This window comes from Aquarana catesbeiana, linkage group LG02, assembly GCF_042186555.1.
Source record: "Aquarana catesbeiana isolate 2022-GZ linkage group LG02, ASM4218655v1, whole genome shotgun sequence".
NCBI classification, from domain to species: domain Eukaryota; kingdom Metazoa; phylum Chordata; class Amphibia; order Anura; family Ranidae; genus Aquarana; species Aquarana catesbeiana.
In genome coordinates, this window is record NC_133325.1 from 787,809,619 (window position 1) to 787,833,400 (window position 23,782).

At 44.2% G+C, this 23,782-nt stretch overlaps 1 protein-coding gene across 1 annotated transcript; it reads right to left on the minus strand.

Annotated features, from left to right (window-relative positions):
- Window positions 1-1,205: 1,205 nt before the first annotated feature.
- On the minus strand, window positions 1,206-22,702 carry LOC141130131 (cystatin-A8-like). The gene is made up of 3 exons (XM_073618084.1): window positions 22,593-22,702; window positions 3,479-3,580; window positions 1,206-1,435 (listed from the first exon to the last, which is right to left on the minus strand). The coding sequence occupies exons 1-3, from the start codon at window positions 22,683-22,685 to the stop codon at window positions 1,310-1,312; spliced, it is 321 nt and encodes a 106-aa protein (XP_073474185.1). The 5' UTR covers window positions 22,686-22,702; the 3' UTR covers window positions 1,206-1,309.
- Window positions 22,703-23,782: the final 1,080 nt, after the last annotated feature.

Genomic DNA, 23,782 nt, shown 5'->3' on the forward strand with positions numbered 1-23,782 from the left:
CCACTGATGCTTTATCACCAATCCTTGTTTTACAAAAAAAAAAATTTTCAAAAAACATTTGTCATTGGGACAGAAAGTGAGGTGAAATCTTCTTAAGAGGAGCACAGATGGCAAAACAAATGTCACAGGGGTGATAACCCTTTCCTAGGTTTTCCAAAAAGCTAAATATATATTTTTTGGCTGGAGCTACACTTTAAAATGTACCAGTTCAAAATGACAGATTCTACTTAAACCTACAGTCCCCCTCTTGTTTGCACCGCCTGTATACTGCTGTTCAGAGTATATAGGGTCTGGGGGCCCCAAGCCTTTCCTTTTTTTTAATTTAGGTGCGGGGTTCCCCTTAATATCCATACAAGACCTAAGGGCCTGGTAATGGACTGGGGGGTACCCATGTCATTTGTCTCACTGATTTTCATCCATATTACCAGGACCGGACATTACAGTAAAGCCGTAAGCAGTTTTAAATGAATTTAAATTCCTTTAAAAATGTCAATTTTATGCAGGGACTGTTCTAAGCATGGGAAACACGTGCCACTTTACAGGCATACTATAGACACCCCCAGGTACGGTATTTAAAAGGAATATTTCACTCCCCCCACTTTAAGCATCATTAAAATCACTGCTCCTGAAAAAACAGCCGTTTTTAAAACTTTTTGCATTGATACATGTCCCCTGGGGCAAGACCCGGGTCCCCAAACCCTTTTTAGGACAATACCATGCAAATTGGCCTTTAATTTTCAAACATTCAAGTCCCATAGACTTCAATGGGGTTCTAACATTCATGCAATGTTTCAGTCTGTTCGCAAGTTCTGGTGCGAACCGAACGGTGGGGGGGTGTTCGGCTCATCCCTAGTTAAGACCCCATTGGCTGTGTGCACATACAATAGCTCACAAAAGTGAGTACACCCCTCACATTTTTGTAAATATTTTCTTCATCTTTTCATTGGACAACACTGAAGAAATGACACTTTGCTACAATGTAAAGTATGGAGTTATTGAGGGGACAGCAAATTTACACTGTTATACAAGCTGTACACTCACTACTTTAAATTGTAGCAAAATGTCATTTCTTCAGTGTTGTCACATGAAAAGATAGAATTTACAAAAATGTGAGGGGTGTACTCACTGTACCAGTGGGAAGAGGTTATAGAGATAAACATATGGAATACATGTATTGTAGAGATGTATACTTTATTCTCCATGATATAATATAATTAGGAATTTTGTGATGACCAAAAAGTGAATTGGGGAATATTTGTCCTATGAGGATTCTTCATCTTCATTCTCTGTTATGATTCTCATCTCCATCTTAGAAACCCTCCAGCTTATCATCTGGTGTCTTATCCGGCAGAATAGCCACCAAATGCGGTTCCCCTTGTCCAGGCAGAGGTACGTAGACTAAAAGGCGCTTATAAGCGTTCTCTCCAACTTCAACCTGAAAAGATCGAGAGTTCAGAAAACAATTCCACCATTAATCGTATATTTTACTGATGTTTTAGTTATATTGGTAAGCATTCTATCAGGAATAACAGTTCTGAGATACTCTGGGGGCTACTTTAGATTGCAAGCTCTTGTGGAGCAAGGATTGACACAAGGACATTTGAGTGCAAGCTTCCCTGGTGAGGCTGCTGCGATGTTATCTGTACAGTCCTGTGTAAGCTATATACAGTGCCTTGAAAAAGTATTCATATCCCTTGAAATTTCACATTTTGTCATGTTACAACCAAAAACATAAATTTTATGTGATAGACCAACACAAAGTGGCACATAATTGTGAAGTGGAAGGAAAATTATAAATGGTTTTCAAAATTTACAAATAAATATGTGAATAGTGTGGGGGGCATTTGTACTCAGCCCCCACTGAGTCAATACTTTGTAGAACTGCCTTTTACTGCAATTACAGCTGCAAGTCTTTTTGGGGATGTCTCTACTGGCTTTGCACATCTAGAGAGGGACATTTTTTGCCCATTCTTTGCAAAATGGCTTAAGCTCTGTCAGATTGGATGGAGAGCATCCGAACAGCAATTTAAGTCTTGCCACACATTCTCAATTGGATTTAGGTTTGGACTGTGACATTCCAACACATGAATATGCTTTGCTCTAAACCATTCCATTGTAGCTCTGGCTGCAGTGAACCTCTTAAGACTTTCAGACTCTAACAGGTTTTCTTCTAAGATTGCCCTGTATTTGGCTCCATCCATCTTCCCATCAACTCTGACCAGCTTCCCTGTCCCTGTTGAAGAAAAGCATCCCTACAACATGAAGCTGCCACCACCATGTTTCACAGTGGGGATGGTGTGTTCAGGGTGATGTGCAGTGTTAGTTTTCCGCCACACATAGCATTTTGTTTTTAGGTCAAAAAGTGTAATTTAGGTCTCATCTGACCAGAGCACCTTCTTCCACATGTTTGCTGTGTCCTCCACATGGCTTCTCGCAAACTGTAAACGGGACTTCTTATGGCTCTCTTTCAACAATGTCTTTCTTCTTGCCACTCTTCCATAAAGGCCAGATTTGTGGAGTGCACAACTAATAGTTGTCCTGTGGACAGATGCTCAAATTCATAAAAAAAAAAAAAAAAAAGTGTCCCTCAGTGCACAAGTGAGTCGCTCTGCTTGTACATGCACCGGTCAGAGGCCCCTCCCCCCTCCACTGTATACACTCAGGAAGTGAACTGCTAACCGGAGGAACATCCATAAGGTAAGCCTGGAACCTGAGCATACTGTGTGTCCTACTGTAACAATGCCCCCTCTTATCATACAATCCCCCCACCTGTCCCACTGCCCCCCCTCTTATCACACTGCCCATATCATACTGTCCGTCTGTCACAATACCCCATGTCATTCTGCCCCCTCGTCACATTGCCAGTCATACTGCTCCCCTCTTGTTACACTGTCCCCTCCTTCCACAGTGCTCCATCACACGGCTCCCTTCCTTTCAGTTCCCAGGTACCATTCTCCTGTCACACAACCCCCCCCATCATACTGCCCCTTCCTTTTTAGGGTCCAACTCCTTTCACACTTCCCAGATACCCCTCCTGTCACAGCATACTGCCCCCTTGTCACAATACCCCCCATCATACTGCTTCCCCACCACACTAACACCACCGTCATCCTTCCCCACCACACTAACATCCCTGTCATACTTCCCCCATCTTGTTACACTTCCCCCTCCTTTCACAGTGCCCCCCCTCTGGCTCCTTCCTATTCTGAATGGACACAGTGAATGATTGTTACAGCACTCACTGTGTTTACAATTCTTCAGTATATGAATGAACAGGAAGCCCTGTACAGAGCTATTCATCTCCATTAATTCCGTGCAGCTGGTCCTGCAGAAATGGAGATTGAGGGCCCCCGGATTCTGAGAAAAGGGCCCCTGCCAGAGTCAGGGGGTCCCTTCATGGTTTCTTGCACCGGGGCCCTGAAGGTTCTAGTTACACCTCTGCCAAGCTGACAATATTGCTCAAAACCCAAAGCCTTACCTCAAAGAGGTAATTTATGCCATTAACAACTTGAGTACGGACGAGGACTGCCACAAACTGCAGGGGGTTCATCCCGCTCTTTTCCACATATTGTTCTTTTACCTGAAAATAAAAAAAAAATAAATAAAAAAGTCATTAGGATTGGAAGGACTCAAATATAGACCTGCACTCAATAGCAGCTGTAATACAGTCACTGCTGCAGAAGATCAGATGAACCAGATAGTCACTGCAGGTCCTGCACAGTGCAGCTCACAGCAGGGTCTGAGTACATTCATACTACTCCTCTCATCTCCCAGGAGGAAAGAACATTCTGCTTACTCCTGGGAGTGTCCGATCTCCTGGTCCCTAGCTGGCTCTGTGGATCCTTCTGCTGACCAACATCACTACTGTGCCCCCAGGTATGTCTTCACTTCAAGTGCAACAGAGGATTTAACAATTAAGATTTTAAGACTTGAACCACTTAAGCCACGGAAGATTTGGCCCCTTAATGACCAGGCCATTTTTTGTAATACGGCACTGCGTCCTTTTTTCCCCACAAATAGAGCTTTTTGGTGGTATTTGATCACCTCTGCAATTTTTATTCTTTGTACTATAAAGCAAATAATTCTCTTCAAAACTATCATTTTAACTTTTTGCTATAATAACCCCCAACATTTTTTAAAAAAACAAAAATTTCTTCCTCAGTTTAGGCCGATATGTAGTCTACATATTTTTGTTAAAACCTGCAATTTTTACCGGGACTGCGATATCATGGCAAACAGATCCGGCACTTGACACTTTTTGGGACTAGTGACATTTATACAGCGATCAGGGCTAAAAATAGCCACTGATTACTGTATGTCACTGGCAGGGAAGGGGTTAACACTAGGGGGCGATTAAGGTGTTAAGTGTGTGTCCTAGGGAGTGTTTCTAATGGGGGGGGGGGGGGGGGGGATAAGATGAGACTGCCTGGGGGAGGAGACAGATTGTTGTTCCTAAGCATTAGGAACAACTTATCGCTCTCCTTACCCCTGACATAACGGAGATCTGTCTATTTACATTGACAGACCTCAGTTCTGTCTGTGTGGAGCGATCGCGGGTGCCCGGCGGACATGCGCATCGGCCCAGTCGTCACGCCACATGCGTACCCCTAGTGGTCTTAAAGCGGCTGACGTACAGCTACAATGGCTCACCCAGGGGAGCCAACCTGCCAAAGTATAAATGCGGCGGCTGGTCGGGAAGCAGTTAACATAAATTAGACTTAAAATGTTACACCTAAATATACAGATGAAATACATATATGGGAGCAGTTTAATTTACTGGATGATTTGTATTTTTGAAGATCCGTTTGTTATAAAATTTTGCAAAGAAAACATGTTTTTTTCTAAATTCTCAGGATTTCAAAAATGTTAGGTATTTAGTCGTTGTATAATTGTAAAAATTTTTATTTGGAGTCAGAGTTGCATGACTGCATGAAGCTCAGACTTTTTGCAGACAGAAATAGAATCCATTAGAACAGAGGTTCCTGTGTTTTCTACTGCAGCAGTAGACCGGTGGAGGTTCAGGTGTTACCATTGCTATCCAGTTACTGGATCTACTTGGGTAAGTCTGTAGACCAGTGGGAGGTTTTGGTGTTACCCAGATGATCCACTAACTACATTAATGCTACTAGGGGCAAGGTAGTAATACCTGGACCTCCACTGGTCTACTGTCTTACCCAAGTTGATCCAGTGAAGAAAAGTGCAATATAGCGCCAAAGACATCTAAATTTGGAAACTATAATGATCGATGGCCTGTGGATCGCAGCTGCTCTAATGGCAGGACCAAAAACTAGTAAAGATTTGATAAAGCAGCGCAGATCAGACTACAAAATATATCCTATAGTGAGAACACACACCTACTAGTGACATAATTCATATACAGTAAAACCTTGGTTTGAGAGCATTTTCCAAGACAAGCAAAATTTTTTAAATAAATTTTGACTTCATATACAAGCAATGTCTTGATATAAGAGTGTTGTCACGTCACAACTGAATGTAAAAGAGAAGAGTGGCGCCTCTAAGTGTAGCAATACGGTTACATTTAATGAAGGTACAACATTTAGCAACCTAGTTCTACACTAATGCCCCGTACACGGTCGGACATTGATCGATCGGACATTCCGACAACAAAGTCCATGGATTTTTTTTTTCTGACAGATGTTGGCTCAAACTTGTTTTGCATACACACGGTCACACAAAGTTATCGGAAAATCCAATCGTTCTGAACGCAGTGAGGTAATGCACGTACGTCGGGACTATAAACAGGGCAGTAGCCAATAGCTTTCGTCTCTTAATTTATTCTGAGCACTTTGTGCGTCGGATTTGTGTACACACGATCGGAATTTCCGATCACTGATTTTGTTGTCGGAAAATTTTATAGCAAGCTCTCAAACTGTTGGAAATTCCGATGGAAAATGTGTGATGGAGCCCACACATGGTTGGAATTTCCGACAACAAGGTCCTATCACACATTTTCTGTCGGAAAATCCGACAGTGTGTACGGGGCATTATTGGTGCCTCTTTTATAGTCTGTAGCTCCTGATGGATTTTGCTTCTAATCCCCTTGTGGAGGCTTCCATTTGTGGGTGGACATTTTATGGTTACACAACCAAATCACATTGCTATAATCTTTATATGGACTATAAAACTGAAGGACTTGCGAATAAATGGTTGTGGAATGAATCATTTGAGTTTCCATTATTTCTTATGGGGAAATTTGCTTTGATATACAAGTGCTTTGGATTACAAGTATGTTTCTGGAACAAATTATGCTCACAATCCAAGGTTTTACTGTATATGCAAAACATTAAAGTGCAAAGAGCTTGTGAATAAACCACAAAAGAAAAAAAAAAACAAACAAAAAAGGAGTGTGGACAATGAAGTCCATAAAATATATATAAGTGCATGAGCAAAAAGATGTCAGACAATGTAAAAGATAAAAATTGTATATAAAAGATAATTCTTCAAATATCAATCGCAACAATATCATGCAGTGAAACTTGTGTGATCAAAACTGACAATAGCACCCGAATGTGATCCTCCACCAGATCCAATAGCTGGTCAAATTATAAACCAGCAGCTGCGCCTTTTTGCAATCAATGCTTAAATCAGAGGTATTTGTTAGCAAGTGCACCAGGTCCTCCCCAGTAAATCATGCCATGATATCCATATGTATAAGGGAAGGAAGGAGGAAGCTCTGAAAGTGTGATACCATTTATAAAAAGATTTTAAAAAAACCCCATTAAAAGTTTTTGGCATAGTAATGTATCCAAATAGTCTCCAGCCACTGAGGTTCGTATGCAAGCGGTGAGTATAATCCTGGACAGCATGTTGGCGTCAGTGTCCTGACCCCACCCTACGCGTTTCCTCATACGACATCCTGCCAGGCCGGCAGAACGTCTGAAGCCGTACACGAGCTGATGAACCCTCAGCAATGAACATAAACAAACATTAAAAAGCCTAACTACTAAGTCATCTGTTATATTTTTATAGACCCTAACCATCAGCATAGGTTTCATCCTTATTTTTATTCCTACACCATGCCATGACCGACTATTGTAAAGTAATATCACGCACGGGGAATGTTTTTAAAGGGCCAAGCGTCAACTATAAAAAGGGTAACTCTAGACTAACCAGGAAATGATATTAATATTACCATTGATGATGGATGAGACCACTCTGTCTACATTAAACTACTAAGAGGTTAATCTCAAAAAATGATCTATATTTAAAAAAAATTTGTTAAAAAGCAATTTAAATTCTATCATTCCCATAAAATAGAAGCTGCCTAGGGTCGCCATTGTGTTTCAATCTGAAGTGTCATGACACGCTAGGTTTTTCAAATCCTCTCACTATATTGCTGACATGTTCATTGATCCTTGTCTTTAGCTTTCTTGTGGTCCTACCCACGTACTGTTTCTGGCATGGACACTCCAGTACGTATACCACATGGGTGGAGTCACAAGTGATCAAAAATTTAATTTTATGATGTTTACCATCAGCAAATGAGGTAAAATCTAATTTTTCTCTTCTACCCTCCTTTTGTGTCTACATGCCTTGCATTTATTGCATCTGAAGAAACCTTCCAAATCTCCAAACAGCTTTACTTTTTTTGGCAGATTTATGATATTCTTTTCAAGCTTTCCATGTATAGCATGGTTTTTTCCTATAAACAAACTTTGCATGAGATGGCAAAATTTTGTTGAAAACATTGTCCTTCAGGAGAATAGGCCAATGTTTGCATGTTACTCTTCCTATCTCCTTTGATTGTTAGTTATAGTCTGAAGGGCAGGACCATCTTTTTTTTTTTTATTTCTATATAGAAGTTTGTGTCTATCTTTGGCAAAGATCCTGCCTGTCCCTTTCAGCTAGCAAGAAGGTTTGTTTGAAAGCTTGATTAAGGAATCTCTATAAGTCTATTGGTCTGGTGAATATAATCAGATTCTAATACACAATTCCTACATATTCTACTAAATTGACTGCTGGCCATTTTAGATATCCATCTATTTAAACACAAATAGTGGCAAAATTGGGCCTCTGATGTCTATGGAAAACACCCATGTGGAATACTCCATCCATCGAGGAAGTTGGCAACAGCTGGTCGTAGGATGATCGTTAGGTTTGATTGTTTATGCTTCTATATTTGGGAGGTATGTAGAGTACTTAATTGGGGTGATAATCTGTATAACATTTACAGTACTACAATTGATAACTATGTTTCCCCATTTTGGAGCTGGGCTGTAGTTCTCTTCCTGAAGAAGCGGGCAGGGACCCGTGAAACATGTCTGCGTCGAAGTCATAGCAAGCTACCCATCACCTGGCTTTAGTAGGGTGATGTGGAAATCCTATATAGAGTATTATAATAATATTGTCTATATTGGTACCAACTTAAAACAGTGTATACTCAAGTTTGATAAAAATATTTATTTATACTGAAAACCATCCAATTATCCAAAATAGACGTTCGTCCATTTTTGCACATCCCCCATAGCCGCCGTGCGGGAACTCTGGTGGTGCTCTGACTCTGGCTAGGCTTGGGTCCTGGGTAAGTGACATCGCTCCCCCCCCCCCCTTTTTACTTTGTTGAATATTTTGTTATACATTATGATATTTTGACATTTGGTAATTATTAGAATTGATTACAGATATTTTCCTGATGAAGCTGTAGAATTTGGCAAAGTATGTTGAGAACAATGATATCCATGGGAAGCCACCATATCCCGATTGCCCTTAGCAGGGGACATGAATGTTAGTGATATACATGGATTGTTACCATGCACCTTTTATGATTCTTTTCATTAAGTACCTGCATATCCTGTTTATAGTTCTGTATAAATAAAGACTTGGGGGGGACAAAACTTTGAGTATACACTGTTACCAAGATAGGCCTTTAAAATTTCCTTTGTATGGGTGACCGGGTGGGGACCGATCTCCCAGCCTTTTCCCTTCCAATTGGATGATGGTACACCATACTCAGTTTGTATGCAATCAATAGAGGCCTTAGTTTCTTAATGTTGTCTACATGTCTGTTTGTAAAAATTATGTATCACTATGCCTTGTTTACATGATTTTAAATTCCGTAGAGGGGGTGTGGCTTGGCGCATGGAGAGGAAGGACGCCTAATAGTCTGGCGACTGCCCTGAGAATGGCACAGCACTGCCACCAGAGCAACCATCGGCCTCCCATATGAGCAGGAGAGGCTGCAACACCCCCTGCACCCCGGGGACCCAGAAACCAGGGGAAATCGGCAGTTATTTCCCTGCGAGGGGACCGGACAGCCAGCACACACTGCCTCTAAGGTACAGGCCGCACACCCCCTCTCTCACCCCGGTCCCAAGAGTCAGAAACACATGGCCCAAGGAGTCCCTTGCACTCCAGAAGCCCCTCTCCTCATCAGTCAGGGGGACAGATGGGACATGGAGAACTACAGTAAGGCCCTACCTACAAAGCAAGACCTTGAATCCTACAACAGCAGGCTGGAGAGATCATACAGGAGAGAGATCAGTGATCTCCGCAAGGACATAGGCCACTGCATAGAAGATATTGAGTCCACTGTAGAGGAATCAGTATTCAGAATCTCAGATCATGAACACATCTTGCAGGAACACACTAATCAAATCCAACAACTGTTTTATGATCTGGACAACCAAGAGAACAGAAGCCGTTGCAACAATATCCACATCTGCGGAGTGCCAGAGTCGGTGGAAAACGAAGACTTAGCAATGGCGGCCACCTCTATGTTTAACCAGTTGCTGATTAAGCCCAAAGAGACACCACTTGAAATAGACAGGATCCACAGATCCCCGGGACCCCGCAACCCTAACCCAGTGATGTCATTTGCCACATACATTTTTTCAATGTGAAACCTGATACTATGCAGGCAGCTCGTTCCCAGGAATCCATTTTGTTCAATGGCACCCCTGTAATGCTCCTGACGGATCTTTCGAGACAGACCCTGCTCATGCAGAAAGCTCTGAAACCGGTAACTGATGCCTTATAAGCCAAGCAGATCAAATACAGGTGGGGTTCCCTTTCCATCTTTCCGCATCCCATAATGGCTAGTCTGTTACCTTCTGTACACTTGGGGACCTGGCTAACTTCTTAGGTACTTTTGAACTTCCACAAATCCAGGTTCCACAATGGCCCCTCAGATCAGCAACTCCAGGCCTCCCCATCTCCTCTGGATGGGAAAAGCAATCTGTCACGGAACGTCCCACACTCTGCTTGAGTCCTTCCATCATACCACTTCCTTGTAGTCTGGATACAGATATCAGATATTCCAACCTCTGAGCAGAAAACAAGGCGACACTTGCTTGTTGCTAACATGGACTGACCACAGCAAGGAGTCCCCAACAGAATCAAACATACAATATATACACACGACTGAGTCCGATTAGTACAGTTCAGACTGGATTTCTAATTCACCTCACAAAGAGTATTGTTCCATTGAAAATCCAGGGCCCATAATCAAAAGGCAAGAGGCCTGCATTCAGTCCTCTCCAACAGCCTCTGTCCCGGCTAGGTCTGTCAAAAAAAAAAAAAAAAAAAAAAAAAAAAAAAAAAAACTCGATCCCACACTTCCAAATCCCCCTTGGGATGAAATACCACCCTCCCCACCAGCCATCTTATCCCCTCAAGTTAATTGGGACTTGACTTTTTTCTCCCCTGGTTTTTGTTCTTTCCCACCTCTGACCCAGGATTCCGGGTGACCCCATCGACAGTTGCTCTCTCCAGGAGGGAGGAAGAGATGACCACGTCAGCTGTAGTGGTTATTGCAGCTGCACTCAGGGTTTAGTTTAAATGTTCTGAACATGTTATCAGTTACTCGTTTTATAGGTTTTATCTTTGTTATATGCACAGTTGTCAGATATTTGTTGACCCTGTGAAAACCACCTTTAGCTCGATTAATAGCGATTCAGATTACAGTGCCATGTGAAAAATTTGAGCAAAACTAAACACGATTAGGATGGGGGGGAGGAGCACCCCCAGTTAGACCAAACACGTTCCCCACAATAGGGTTCACAGCGTCTTTAATGTATCTGGTATGTTTAGTTTTAATCTGTAGTGCCCACTCTCTTTACCCTAAAATGGACACTAGAGGGAGCAGTCTACCTATAGATAGCAACAACATGCTTAGTCATAAGCAATATCTCAAACTGATGCACTGCTCTGTAAGACCCCTTTTCCAAATCTCTTTTGCACTCAACATATACAGAGTATTAACATACTTATTACTGTCTCAGTGCACACATCCCATACCTTTCCTTAGTTTCTTTACATATTCCCCTTTTCTCCCCCTCTTATCTCAGCTCTACAACTCAACATTAGACCCCTTCACCTCAGGACCCACAGACATTTGTTTCACCACTTTGCGATCCTTACACTATGGCGACCACCATAGAGTTTAAGATATCCTCACTAAATTGTCAAGGATTTAATACACCCGAAAAAACGCAGGCAGATACTACCTCACTTTCACAAAGCCAAGACACAAATATTACAGGAAACTTTCGTTCAGACAGTCCCACCACTTCCAGACAAACACTTTACAACATGATTCCACAGCACTAACCCCATGTCTAGAACGAAAGGGGTTTCAGTGGCCTTCCACAGCTCCTTTACCCCAGAAGTACTAGATACCGACAAACACAAAGGGCAGGTTGCGGTTTTTGAAATTGCAATATTTGCAGACTGTTTTCACAATTGCCAAAGTTTATCTTCCAAATCAAGACCAGCTCCACTTTTCCTCCGTGACAGCCCGCCTGAAGGCCTTTGGGACTCCCAATTTGATCTTGGGGGGGCAACTACATACATACATCTTACAGCAGGATAGATTAAATTTTCCTTTCATAAACACTATTGGATCTAGACCCTGCTTGTGGGATCAGTCTAAAATTATGGTCAGACCATGCCTCGGTGCACATCACCCTTGGTAGGCTACCACAACACACACGATGAAACACCTGGAGATTGAACGATAACCTACTGAATGACACTGTATGCACTGCTGCTGTGTCTAAAAGCTATTACAGACTTTGCCCAGACCCACATACAGGATGAGACATCTGCCATGAACAAATGGGAAACTTTGAAATGCGTGTTGCGATGGGATTTTCGTTCAACATGGCCCCAGACTGAAAAAAGCCCGCACAGAGGACATACATCGCTTCCCCCGAAACCACACAAACGCACCGTAGATCCCAAAACATTAGTAGAACTCTCCAATAGAAGGCGGGACCTACTGCATCTTTTTGCAGAAAGGTCTTTGACAGCCTTTAACAAGGGACATCACACTTACTATTCACAAGCTAATAAATGTGGGAAACATTTAGCACAGGTTGTCCACCCTAGACAGACAAAAAACATTCCCCACATGTCCCCATCCCAACAAAAGAAATACAAGAACTCCGCAATAGTTTCAGAATTCAAGGATTTCCATTCTTCGCTTTACTACCTCCCGAGATACAGACTTCTTTACCCTCAGACCTTCATCAATATATACAGGATACGGCATTATCTAGAATATCTCCTTCGGGGGCAGACACTCTGGAACAAACCATAACCTCCTCTGACTTCTTACTCACGATTAAAAGTCTTAAACTAGCCCCGATCATGGCAAGAGCATTTGAGGTGGATGAGACACATCCTTTGCCATCACAACTCCTTCAAGCCCAGATAGTGGTACTACCCAAACCCAGAAAAGACCATTCACAATACAGCAACTATAGGCCCATATCCCTATTGAACATAGATCTAAAGCTCTTCTCCAAAATTATAGCCACATGTCTAGCCCACCTGTTGCTCTCCATAATCCATACTGACCAAGTAGGGTTTATTCTGGGCCGGGAAGCTAGGGATAACACCACAAAAACCCTACACCTCATATCATACGCCAAAACATCCCCACCTGCCTATTGGTGCGACACTGAGAAAGCTTTTGACAGAGTGAGTTGGCCTTTCCTACAACAAATAGGCATAGGCCCACAGACAATGACCAAAAAGCTGAGTTAGACTTACCGGTAACTCCTTTTCTGAGAGTCTTCCAGGACAGCCCATGAGACCTTGGGCTCCTCCTACCAGGACAGGAAACACGTCACCCCCACCAGATAAAAGGGCGGTTCTCCAGGCCCATGTCAGTATTCAAGAACTGTAGGAACCTGCAAAACATATGCATAATACACATAACTTCAGACAATACCGGGTGGGAATCCGGCTGTCCTGGAAGACTCTCAGAAAAGGAGTTACCGGTAAGTCTCAGCTTTTCTCCAAGCGTCTTCCAGGACAGCCCATGAGACGATGAGCCAGAACTTACCAGTCTAGGGAGGGACAACTGCCTGAAGGACCTTACGACCAAACGCCTGCTCCTGAGCTGATAGGAGATCTAGGCGATAATGTTTAATGAAGGTCGAGTAACTGGACCAAGTGGCAGCCCTGCAAATTTGTTCCGGTGAGGCACCAGCCCTCTCAGCCCAAGACGTAGACAAGGCTCTAGTTGAGTGTGCAGTAACAAAAAGGTGTAGGGACCTCCCTAATTTTGTAAGCTTCCAAGATGGCTTGCTTTATCCATCTAGCCAATGTGGCTTTAGATGCACTATTCCCCTTGTGAACTCCAGAAAAGAGGACAAACAAGGCATCAGTTTTCCTAAAGGTCTTCGTGACCTCAAGATAGACCAAGAGAATCCTTCTTACATCTAGAAAACTAAATTTTCTTTCTAAGTCGCCCTGTGGCGAACTACAAAAGGTTGGCAATACAATGTTTTGAGATTGGTGGAATGTACTTGCCACCTTGGGCAAAAAACCTGGATCGGTTCGTAACACAACTCGATCCTCAAAAATCGTGAGGAAGGGCTCCCTAACTGATAGGGCCTGCAACTCACTTACCCTACGAGCTGAGGTAACCGCTATAAGGAACAGTTTTTAATGTAAGTAACTTAACTGACATACTTTCCAGAGGTTCAAACGGAAATTCTACCAGAGTTTGAAGTACTAGGGACAGATCCCACGTTGGACAACTTCTCACTACTACTGGTCTGGCCCTAGAGATAGATTTGAAAAATCTGGCTATAGTGGGATTTTCCAGGAGAGAAAACTGGAGGAACACACTAATAGCTGCCGCCTGTACCTTTAAGGTACTAACAGAAAGACCTTTGTCGACACCCTCTTGGAAAAATTCCAAAATAGACGGAATATGAGTTAATCTATCATTTTCAGATAACCATGAGTTAAACCTTTTCCAAACTTTGGAATATATGGCTCTAGTAACTGGCTTCCTGCAATTAACGAGAGTCCTGACTACTTTGTCAGAGAACCCTTGGGCGCTCAGTATCTTTTCTTCAGATACCAGGCCGTCAAGTTTAAGGAAACCACCTGAGGGTGTGATACAGGACCCTGCAATAATAGGTCTTCCCTTTTCGGAAGTCTCCACGGAGGCTCTGAAACCAGAGACTGTAGCAGGGAAAACCATGGCCTCTTGGGCCAAAACGGGGCAATTAGAATCAGATCTGTCTCTTCCACCCGAAACTTCCGGAGGACTTCTGGAATCAGCCTGATTGGCGGAAAGGCATAACATAGGCCTGGAGGCCACGGCTTCGCCAGAGCATTGATCCCCAAGGCTTGGTTTGCCGGGTTCATGGAAAAGAATATCTCCGTCTTGCGGTTGTTTCGGTTTGCGAACAAATCCGCTACCGGATAACCCCATCTCTTGGTGAGGTCTGCAAAGACTTCGGGATGAAGGGACCAGTTGTCTCGGTCTATCCTGTGACAGCTGAGATAATCTGCCAGGCAATTGTTTTTCCCCTTCAGGTGTACAGCAGAAATGGAGGCTAGATTCCCCTCTGCCCATGAAAGGATCTCCTGGGCAATGGACTGAAGCCTCCGGCTTCTCGTGCCTCCCTGCTTGTTGATATACACGACTGTCGCTATATTGTCTGACAGGATTTGGAGGTTGTGACCCCTGATCTCCATCTGAAAAGACTGGAGGGCTCTCTGGACTGCAAGCAGCTCTTTGATTGGATGAGGCCCTTGCCTCCTCTGGGGACCACTCTCCTTGTGCTACTGCATTGCTGAGGTGGGCCCCCCATCCCCAGGAACTCGCATCCGTGGTAATCCTTCGGGAAATGGGAAAGGACCATGGGAGACCTCCTGCTAGGTGCTGACCAGCTCTCCACCACCACAGGCTTCTTTTTATCCTGTCGGGAAGCCAGATCCTTGACTCCAGGGACCTTACGTCCCTGTCCCAGTTTCTTAAAAGAAACCTTTGTAACGGACGCTGACGGAGTCTCGCCCATGGTACTGCGGGAAAACATGAGGTCATAAGACCCACTGCCCTCAACACCTGTCTCAGAGAGACCGACTGGTTGGTCTGCAATGTTGACATAGTCTGGAACACTTTGGTAATCTTCTCCTGAGGAAGAAAAACTCTTTGGTTCACGGAGCAAAAATCGTAACACAGATAAGTTACTTTCTGGGCCGGAATCAAGGACGATTTTTCTTTGTTTATTAGCCAGCCTAGGGACTGTAAGAAGTCCTGTACAGCCTGGAGATCTTCCAACAGCCTTTGGTATGATTTTGCCACTATCAGGAGGTCGTCTAAGTAAGGGATAACCGTTATTGCCTTTAATCTTAGAGGAGCCAGCACTTCCCCCAACACCTTCGTAAAGATGCGTGGGGCTGAGGAAAGACCAAAGGGGAGGGCCTGAAATTGAAAATGTCGGGTCCCCATACCCGTCTTCACTGCCAATCTCAAAAACTTTTGGAAGGCTGGATGGATAGGGATGTGAAGATAAGCATCCCTTAAGTCCAACGTGGCCATAAAGCAGTTTGGGTATAGTAGGTTTTTGATTGTAAAAACCGTCTCCATACAGAAATGCTTGTATCTGATGGACTTGTTTAAGGTCCAGAGATTCAGGATAAGTCGAAACTTTCCTGCTGGCTTTCTGACCACAAATACATGGGAATAGAATCCCTTGCCCCGCTCCAATCGCGGAACAGGAATCAGGACTTTTTGATCTAATAAGTCTCCGATCTGGAGACCCAGAGCCCTCGCTTTCTCCCGATCTTGTGGAGGAGATGTGACCAACAAACGTTCTGGTGGTTGGTGAACAAACTCCAGCCTGTACCCGTTGGTCACTAGGTCCAGGACGAAGGGGCTCAGAGTGACTGCTGCCCACTGTGGGATGAAGGCCCTCAATCTCCCTCCCACCGGGGAACACAAGTCACTGCGGCTTGGCAGGCTGTTGAGGAGGGTTAAATAGCACTCCCCTTTGCCTCTGCCTTTGTGCCCAGTCCAATGCTTTTTCGGCCTGCTGTCCTTTTCTCTAGGACTCTGTTGCCCGTTTTGGCCACGAAAAAATTTTCTGGCTGTCTGAACTCTTTCTCTGGAAACGCCTTTTTCTTATCAGCCATGCGTTCCAGTGCCTCCTGTAGACCTGGGCCAAATAAATGATCGCCAGTTAAAGGAAGGCCACAAAGGCGCAACTTGGAGGCCGAGTCCCCTGACCAGGTCTTAAGCCAAAGGCTTCTCCTGGCCGAGTTCACTAGAGTCGAAGTCCTGGCTGACATTCTTACCGACTCAGCGGAAGAATCTGCCAAAAAACCCACTGCCTGAAATAGGAGAGGAAAAGACTTTAAAATTTGCTCTCTGGAGGTACCTGCTGACAGATGTGACTGAATCTGAGTCAACCAAACCTCCAGATTTCTGGCCACACAAGTGGAAGCCAAAGCTGGTTTCAGGTTTCCAACTGCTGAGTCCCAGGCTCTGTGGAGAAGGATATCCCCCCTCTTGTCCATCGGATCCTTAAGCGTACCCATATCAAACGCCAGGTCCGAGTTTTTTGAAACTTTTGAAAGAGGTGCGTCTAACTTGGGATTCTTATTCCATGGCTGCGCAGTGTCCTCATCAAAAGGAAACCTTTTTAGGTTACTAGAGAAGAATGGTTTTCTCTCAGGATTATCCCATTCCAGTTTAATAGTATCAACCAGAGAACTATGAACTGGAAACACTCTTGATTTTCTCTTATGTAATCCTTTATACATAAGATCATGTTTGGATAACTGAACCTCTTCCTCTTTTAATTCAAGGGTAGTATAGATAGCCTTTAATAAGTCATCTACATCCTCAACAGATAACTTAAAATCTTGAGCCTCGAGTGGATTCTCTATCTCTGGGCTCTGTATCTGACCCTGATTCTTCCAGAGAAGAACGGGTAGATCTGACCTCAGCCTCAGAGTCTTCACTCTCTGCCTGCTGCGGAGTGCTTACTGACGCCTTCAGTGAAGACGGACTCTCTGCTGGAGTCTGGAGCTTGTCAATAAGCGTTCTAAAGGAACTGAAGGTGGACGCAAGCTCATCCCCAACAGAAGTAAGCATCTTCTGGCAAGAGGGCAACCGGGTCATCCTTTACTAGGCCTTCTATACAGGTGCGACAAACTGCTTTGCTCCATGAGGAGCTCAATTTGTTTGCGCAAACCGCACATTTCCTTTTAAGTGGCTGCGCTTTGGCCTTGTCCTGAGTCTTGGTCTGCAAGACAAAATAAATGACCCACAATGTAATTAAAGCCACACAATCACTTCGTAACACCACGTGCAGGAGGGAGGAAATGTGTCCCCTTACACCCACTACTACAGAGGGGGGAGGGGGAGGGAACACTCACAGGGATAGCAAGGTGGTGACAGAACACCCCAGGCTTACCTGTGAGGTGCTGGTGTTGGGAACTGCATCCGCTGCCTGTGCAGGTACTGCAGGAGGATCCATTCTGCCCCTCTTGGTCATCCACAGCCTGGCTGCTTAACACCAAGAAACACCAGCAGCCAGCGTTCTCTGTTCGCGCCGTTTATGAAGACTGGAACCTCGTCTCCGGCGCCCGATGATGTCATATGCCCCAGAAGTAACCCTCTCCAGGCACTTCCTGTGGGCCAGCTTGGAGCGCAATAGCTCCGCCCCCTCGAAAGCTGCGGCTTCCTCCATTCCTTGCTCAGATCAGCCAGGCTGTCGGCAGGGAAGGACAACCGAAGCTCAGCTGAGCTAGAGTGCAATGCACTGCGCTAGGGGCACGACCTCACACAGGTCCTGGCCCTCTCCAGGCACTGAGGACAGAGAACAGCAACACAGCCAAGCTCCCCAGTGGTGTGCTGCTTCTGGCAGAGGAAGAGGTAAGTGATATGCCCCAGAAAAAGGCCATACAAAGCCCCTGCTTATAAGGCCTATGGGAGCAGGTTCCATGAACATGTTACCCCCCGTCCGGAGGAAACACATAACTGACATGGGCCTGGAGGACCGCCCTTTTATCTGGTGGGGGTGACGTGTTTCCTGTCCTGGTAGGAGGAGCCCAAGGTCTCATGGGCTGTCCTGGAAGACGCTTGGAGAAATAATGTTGTTATTATACTCAAACACTTCAGCAAAAGTATCGGTCAGTCATCAATAGTGAGGCCTCGGAGACCTTTGGGATAAGAAATGGCACAAGGCAGGGATTCCCCTTATCGTCATTATTTGCAATCATTGTTGAACATTTGGCCCAAGACATTCGCTGTAACAATTCTATTCACAGAATCCCCACACCCTCAGCCCCCTCGTAAATTGTCTCTACGCTGATGACTTGCTTCTAATTTTTTTTTTTTCTTAGCTCCCCCATCCGACTATACCCCCCCACGACAGTTTGATTGATGGTGACAAGTTCCTGGTGGTGTCCAGAGTGAGAAGACACTGCACAGAGAGACATTTTTCTACGAAAAACTGTTTTAAGCACTTAAGTTTACTTTAAATTGTACCTTTTTGTACTGTGGGGGGGGAAGGAGTGGACCTCCTCCTCTAATCTATCCCATTTCCCTTTCCATTATTCTGTTACCTATCCCCCCCTGATAGAAGTTCTTATATTGCTAGGTTTCTGAAAAACTCAATAAAAATTATATTCAACATTAAATTCCTTACAAATATAATTTGACATTTTATTCAAGTGGTACTGTTAAAGTCCTCAATTTTTTTTTTTGTTCAATTTGTGTTATAGGATGTGGTACCAGACATCTAGTGTCCTACTTTTAGAGGGTCTCTCCTCCCACCTACTCTAATTATTATCCCTACATACTGGTCAGTTGGCCATGGAGAATGGAGCCGTATTCACTCATGATCAGTGCATGGGATGGGGTCTGTGGCCAGATAGAAGGAAGCTTTGAATTATGTTGGTTGCAGACAAGTTGCTCCTCTCACATTTCCCTGGTTGTGATTGTAATTTATTGGAAAGATAAGTTTCCTGCTTTATAGAAGACAGCTTATTGCCCCTTTTATGGCTTCATAACTCCATACAACTCATTAAAGTGCCATTTAACCCCAAAACGTCATATTTCAGCTTACAATCCTTAACACCAGGCACTTTTACCCCCTTCCTGTCCAGGCCAATTTTCAGCTTTTCTTGCTCACACTTTTGAATGACAATTGTGCGGTCATGCAACACTGTACCCACATGAAATTTTTATCATTTTTTCCAAACAAATAAAGCTTTTGGTGGCATTTAAAAAAAACTTGCCAAGCATCTGCCGCAGTTGTACTGTGGCAAAATGGTACAGCTGGGCGAAACAGGTTACATCGCTTCGCCCTGTGGCCACTAAGGGCGTTGCGCTGCTCCGCCCCCGGAGCCGATACCAGTGCCCGGCGATCACGACCAGGCTCCCGCGATCATCGCTGACACACGAAGAACCGGGACCTGTGTGTCAACAGTTTCCAGTTCTGAGGGGAGAAGAGACAGATCCTCTGTTCATACAGAGTATGAACAGCAATCTGTCATTCCCAATGCAGTCCCCTCCCCCCTTCAGTTAGAACACACACTAGGGAACACAGTTAACCCCTTGATCGCCCCCTAGTGTTTAACCACTTCCCTGCCAGTGACATTTAGACAGTAATCAATGCATTTTTATAGGCACTGATCTCTGTATAAATGCCAATGTCCCAAAAAAAGTGTCGCCTCAGTCACGAAAAAAAAAAAAAAGCCATAAAACTAGCTCCTATTTTGTAGGACACGATAACTTTTGTGCAAACCAATCAATATACACTTATTGCAATTTTTTACCAAATATATGTAGAAGAATACATATTAGCCTAAACCTGAGGAAAAAAATTGTTTATACATTTTTGGGGGAAATTCATTATAGCAAAAAGTAGAAGAAAAAAAAAAAAAAAAAGTGTTTCTCAAAATTGTCACCCTTTTGTTATAAAATTGAAAGGAAATTTCCTCTGAATGGGACTTTGAATAGGGTAGGTGGCTAATGAGGTGTGAAACAAGTATTGGGGCTAGTCTAGTTTGTTTCTGACAATTAGCACTCTTTTCAATCTTTTGCGAAAAAAAAAAAAAAAAAAAAAAAAAAAGTGCTCTGGTTAAGAAGGGGTAAAATCTTCCGAGGCTGAAGTGGCTAATCACTGCTATTTTTTTTAATTTGATAAAAAAAATAAAAGGTTTCATAGTTTGTTCTAAAATTTTGCAAACATACATTTTCTTTCATTGATGTGCATTGAGGCGGCACTGATGGGAACTGGTAGACTACACTGATAGGGGCACTGGTAGGCACTGCATAGCAACAGTGTCTCGGTGATCAGGACTGATGTCCCTCTGACACAGAAGCCGCTAATTACAATCTGTTTACAGTGGCGGAACTACCGCCATAGCGACACGGTCGCTATGGGGCCCGCAGCCGAGTTGGGGCCCGCATGAGTGGTGTTGCCAGATGGGTGCGGGCCGCACCGGGTGACACCCGCCAGAGGGGGTGACACCCTTGGGCAGCGTAGCGGCAGCTGCACCACCAACACTGCTCGCCGTCCCTCAGCAGCGCGGACCGAAGCCGCCTCCCCTCCTCTGTTTACATCCACAGATAAGGAGCCTGCGCTGGAGCTTTGAAGGACACCGCTGTGTGTATCTGGAGTGGAGACTGTCCGCGCTGTATGTAAGGGGGGGGGGGGTCTGCACTACTGGAGGGGAGAAACACACACACACACACACACACACGATTCGAATCGTGAAGCGAGTTTTTTTTTTTTGGACAAAATCGCCCAGCTCTACTGCATACAGTATACTGCATACTTTGTTGTACAAAATTAATATACGCTGTTGCCTGGGTACTGTGCCACATGGGTGTGGTAATCTGTTCAATGGCATAGTTCATTTTTTTGTGGGGGGGCCCATACAACATTTTGCTATGGTGCCCTGTGATTTCTAGTTACGCCCCTGTCTGTTTACATCATGTAATCAGCTGTCATTGGCTGACAGCTGATCACATGGTAAGAGGCCAGAATTGGCCCCTTGCACCAATCTGTGGTAAGCCGATTCTCATTGACTCGCTGATCACAGGGGGTGTGCAGGCGGCGCATTCTCGGGAGGACATACATGGACTCCCTCCCAGCAATTAGGGCCCGTGCTGTAGCTGTCTGTTGGCTATAGCGCAGGCAGGAGGTGGTTAAATATGGTGGCTACATTTGTTTTTTTAACCTTCTTTCCTTTAATATTTTACCTGGTGATCCTGCCAGCTACATTACATAGGGAGTCTCCACTCTGGATGGATGAGCAATGGAGGCACCCTTGGACAGCAGCATTGTCAATCCAGATAGTGGGTTGTGTAGAGCCACCCATAGACTATGCAATTTTCCTCTGTCTCACCCTTCTGCTTTTGGCACTAAGACCTGCTAAGGCAAGCCATAGAGGATTTGATTTTCAACAACGGATGGAAAGGAAAGAAAATTGCCAATTTCTCCCATCAATACAAGCAGTGTTGATGGTGGAATCTCTCCTGCAGTGCTAAAATGTTCTGCCGGCAGAGAACCTTCCCCACTGGCAGAACACAATGATCATTGCTGGCGGCTATAGCTGCAGGCAGTGATAAAAAAAAAAAAAAAAAAAAAAAAAAACCCACACACACACACACACACACACACACACCCTAAAAAAAAAAAATCTAATGCAGCCACCATACCCAGGGATTGGCTGCAATATACAGTAATACATATTTTTGGTTTAATACAATTTTAGGGTCACTTTCATATCACTTCTTTGTGGTAACGTCCATTGTGCTTCAGTGCCGCTCAGCTAAATACCCCCCCCCCTTTGTTCTCAGTGAGCCGCCACCCTCAATCTGACCACACATAATACAATATGATTGTACTTTTAGCCAACTGAAAATCGTAGCGTCAGACTGAATACAATATGAATGGACGGGGTTCAGCTGAGCTCTCACATTTCATACTCAGAGGAGAATATACAATCAGATTGTAAGCTGTGTGTCCAGCTCTAGGGGCCGGTCTGTCCCAATGAAAACAATACATGGCCTTTTCCCATCAGGAAGGCAGAGTGATTGCCGTATAGACAGAGATGTCCCTCTACACATTTGTTTATTTAATACATCAGAAATATGGAACAGCAAACACAGGAGGTATAGAAGTTACATGCAAAATAAAGCATTATGTAAAATACATAGGAGGGGGAATTTATCAAAACTGGAGCAGTTGTGCATGGCAGCCAATCAGCTTCTAACATTCATTGTTAAAACTCAACTGAACGAGCTGAAGACAGAAGATGATTGGTGGTAACGAGCCCTTAGGATTGGATCCCCAACTACTTACCTTGTCAAGTATAGCTTGATCTTCTGGATCAGGCTTCCTGGGGTCAGTCCATCCCCCACATTTTTGATGCTCACTTCCACCAAGGTTGCTCATTTTCACAAAGTTCTCAGCAGACTGAGTAGATCAGCCAGTACCTGGACTTATATACCTGAGGACTGTACCATTCCACAGAGGGGGGGGGGGGGGGGGGGGGGGGTGACATTCTCAGGAGAAAACTGGACACTGGACTTTGGACATGACAGCACAAATCCTGTGAATGCTGCAACAAAGTCTGTGCTGAGATAATTATTTTTTATACTCCCCCCCCCACTAAATCAATGGAATGGTACAAACAACCTGCGGAACCCTGGAGGTAAATTTGAGGGTGGCACGCAGGTCTCTGGTTTTACCACCCCCCGCTTACCCCGACCGCCCACCTAAAGAAAAACACACAGGTGCTCAGGGCTGTACACATGCTGCAGCAAAAATGTATCCCCCCCCCCCCCCGTCACATTTGTCACTCAGCGACCATTCAGGTGAATCCACATCCACCCTACAACTTTGTACATTGGTTTGGCCTTTTCAGGGTTAAACAGGCAATGAAGCCGTGACATACAAATGGATTTATTTTTTTATATACGAGCAGTTTAAGTGACAGAATTTTACATGGTATCACCCTCTTGAAAACCTGATACAACAGAGCTCAGATGGTGAGAGGGAGACGTGGCACATGGAACCAATCAGTTGTGCTGCTCATTAAGTAACATGGGGTATACTCATAGAAGGAGAGAGCAGAGTGACAGGGAAGTGAGCTGCTTAGTCTTCTTCTACTCATCAGCTGGGGGAAGGACAAGACTTTTTAGTGTCCATATAAAATATTGCTTAAAAGATTTTTGACGTTTTTTTTTTCTTCAGCCTGTTTTCAAGTGTACATTGATTATAGTCAAAAAAGAGAAGAGGGGAAGGCTTCGGGAAAAAAAAAAAACACTTATAAACTCTCCTGAACTCTTGTGCAATACGAGCCACTATGAGCATTCTACCCACTGATCACCAATGTAAGGAACATTCTACCCACTGATCACCAATGTAAGGAACATTCTTCTCACTGATCACCAATGTAAGGAACATTCTTCTCACTGATCACCAATGTAAGGAGCATTCTTCTCACTGATCACCAATGTAAGGAACATTCTTCTCACTGATCATCAATG

What these genes read in the sequence shown, in the direction of transcription:
- LOC141130131 (XM_073618084.1), bottom strand. Translation starts at nt 22,685, where the DNA reads ATGAGCAACCTTGGTGGAAGTGAGCATCAAAAATGTGGGGGATGGACT. An exon ending in ATCAAGCTATACTTGACAAG is followed by an intron (nt 3,581 to 22,592) that starts GTAAGTAGTTGG and finishes TTTTATTTTCAG; the next exon opens with GTAAAAGAACAATATGTGGA. An exon ending in GCATAAATTACCTCTTTGAG is followed by an intron (nt 1,436 to 3,478) that starts GTAAGGCTTTGG and finishes CGATCTTTTCAG; the next exon opens with GTTGAAGTTGGAGAGAACGC.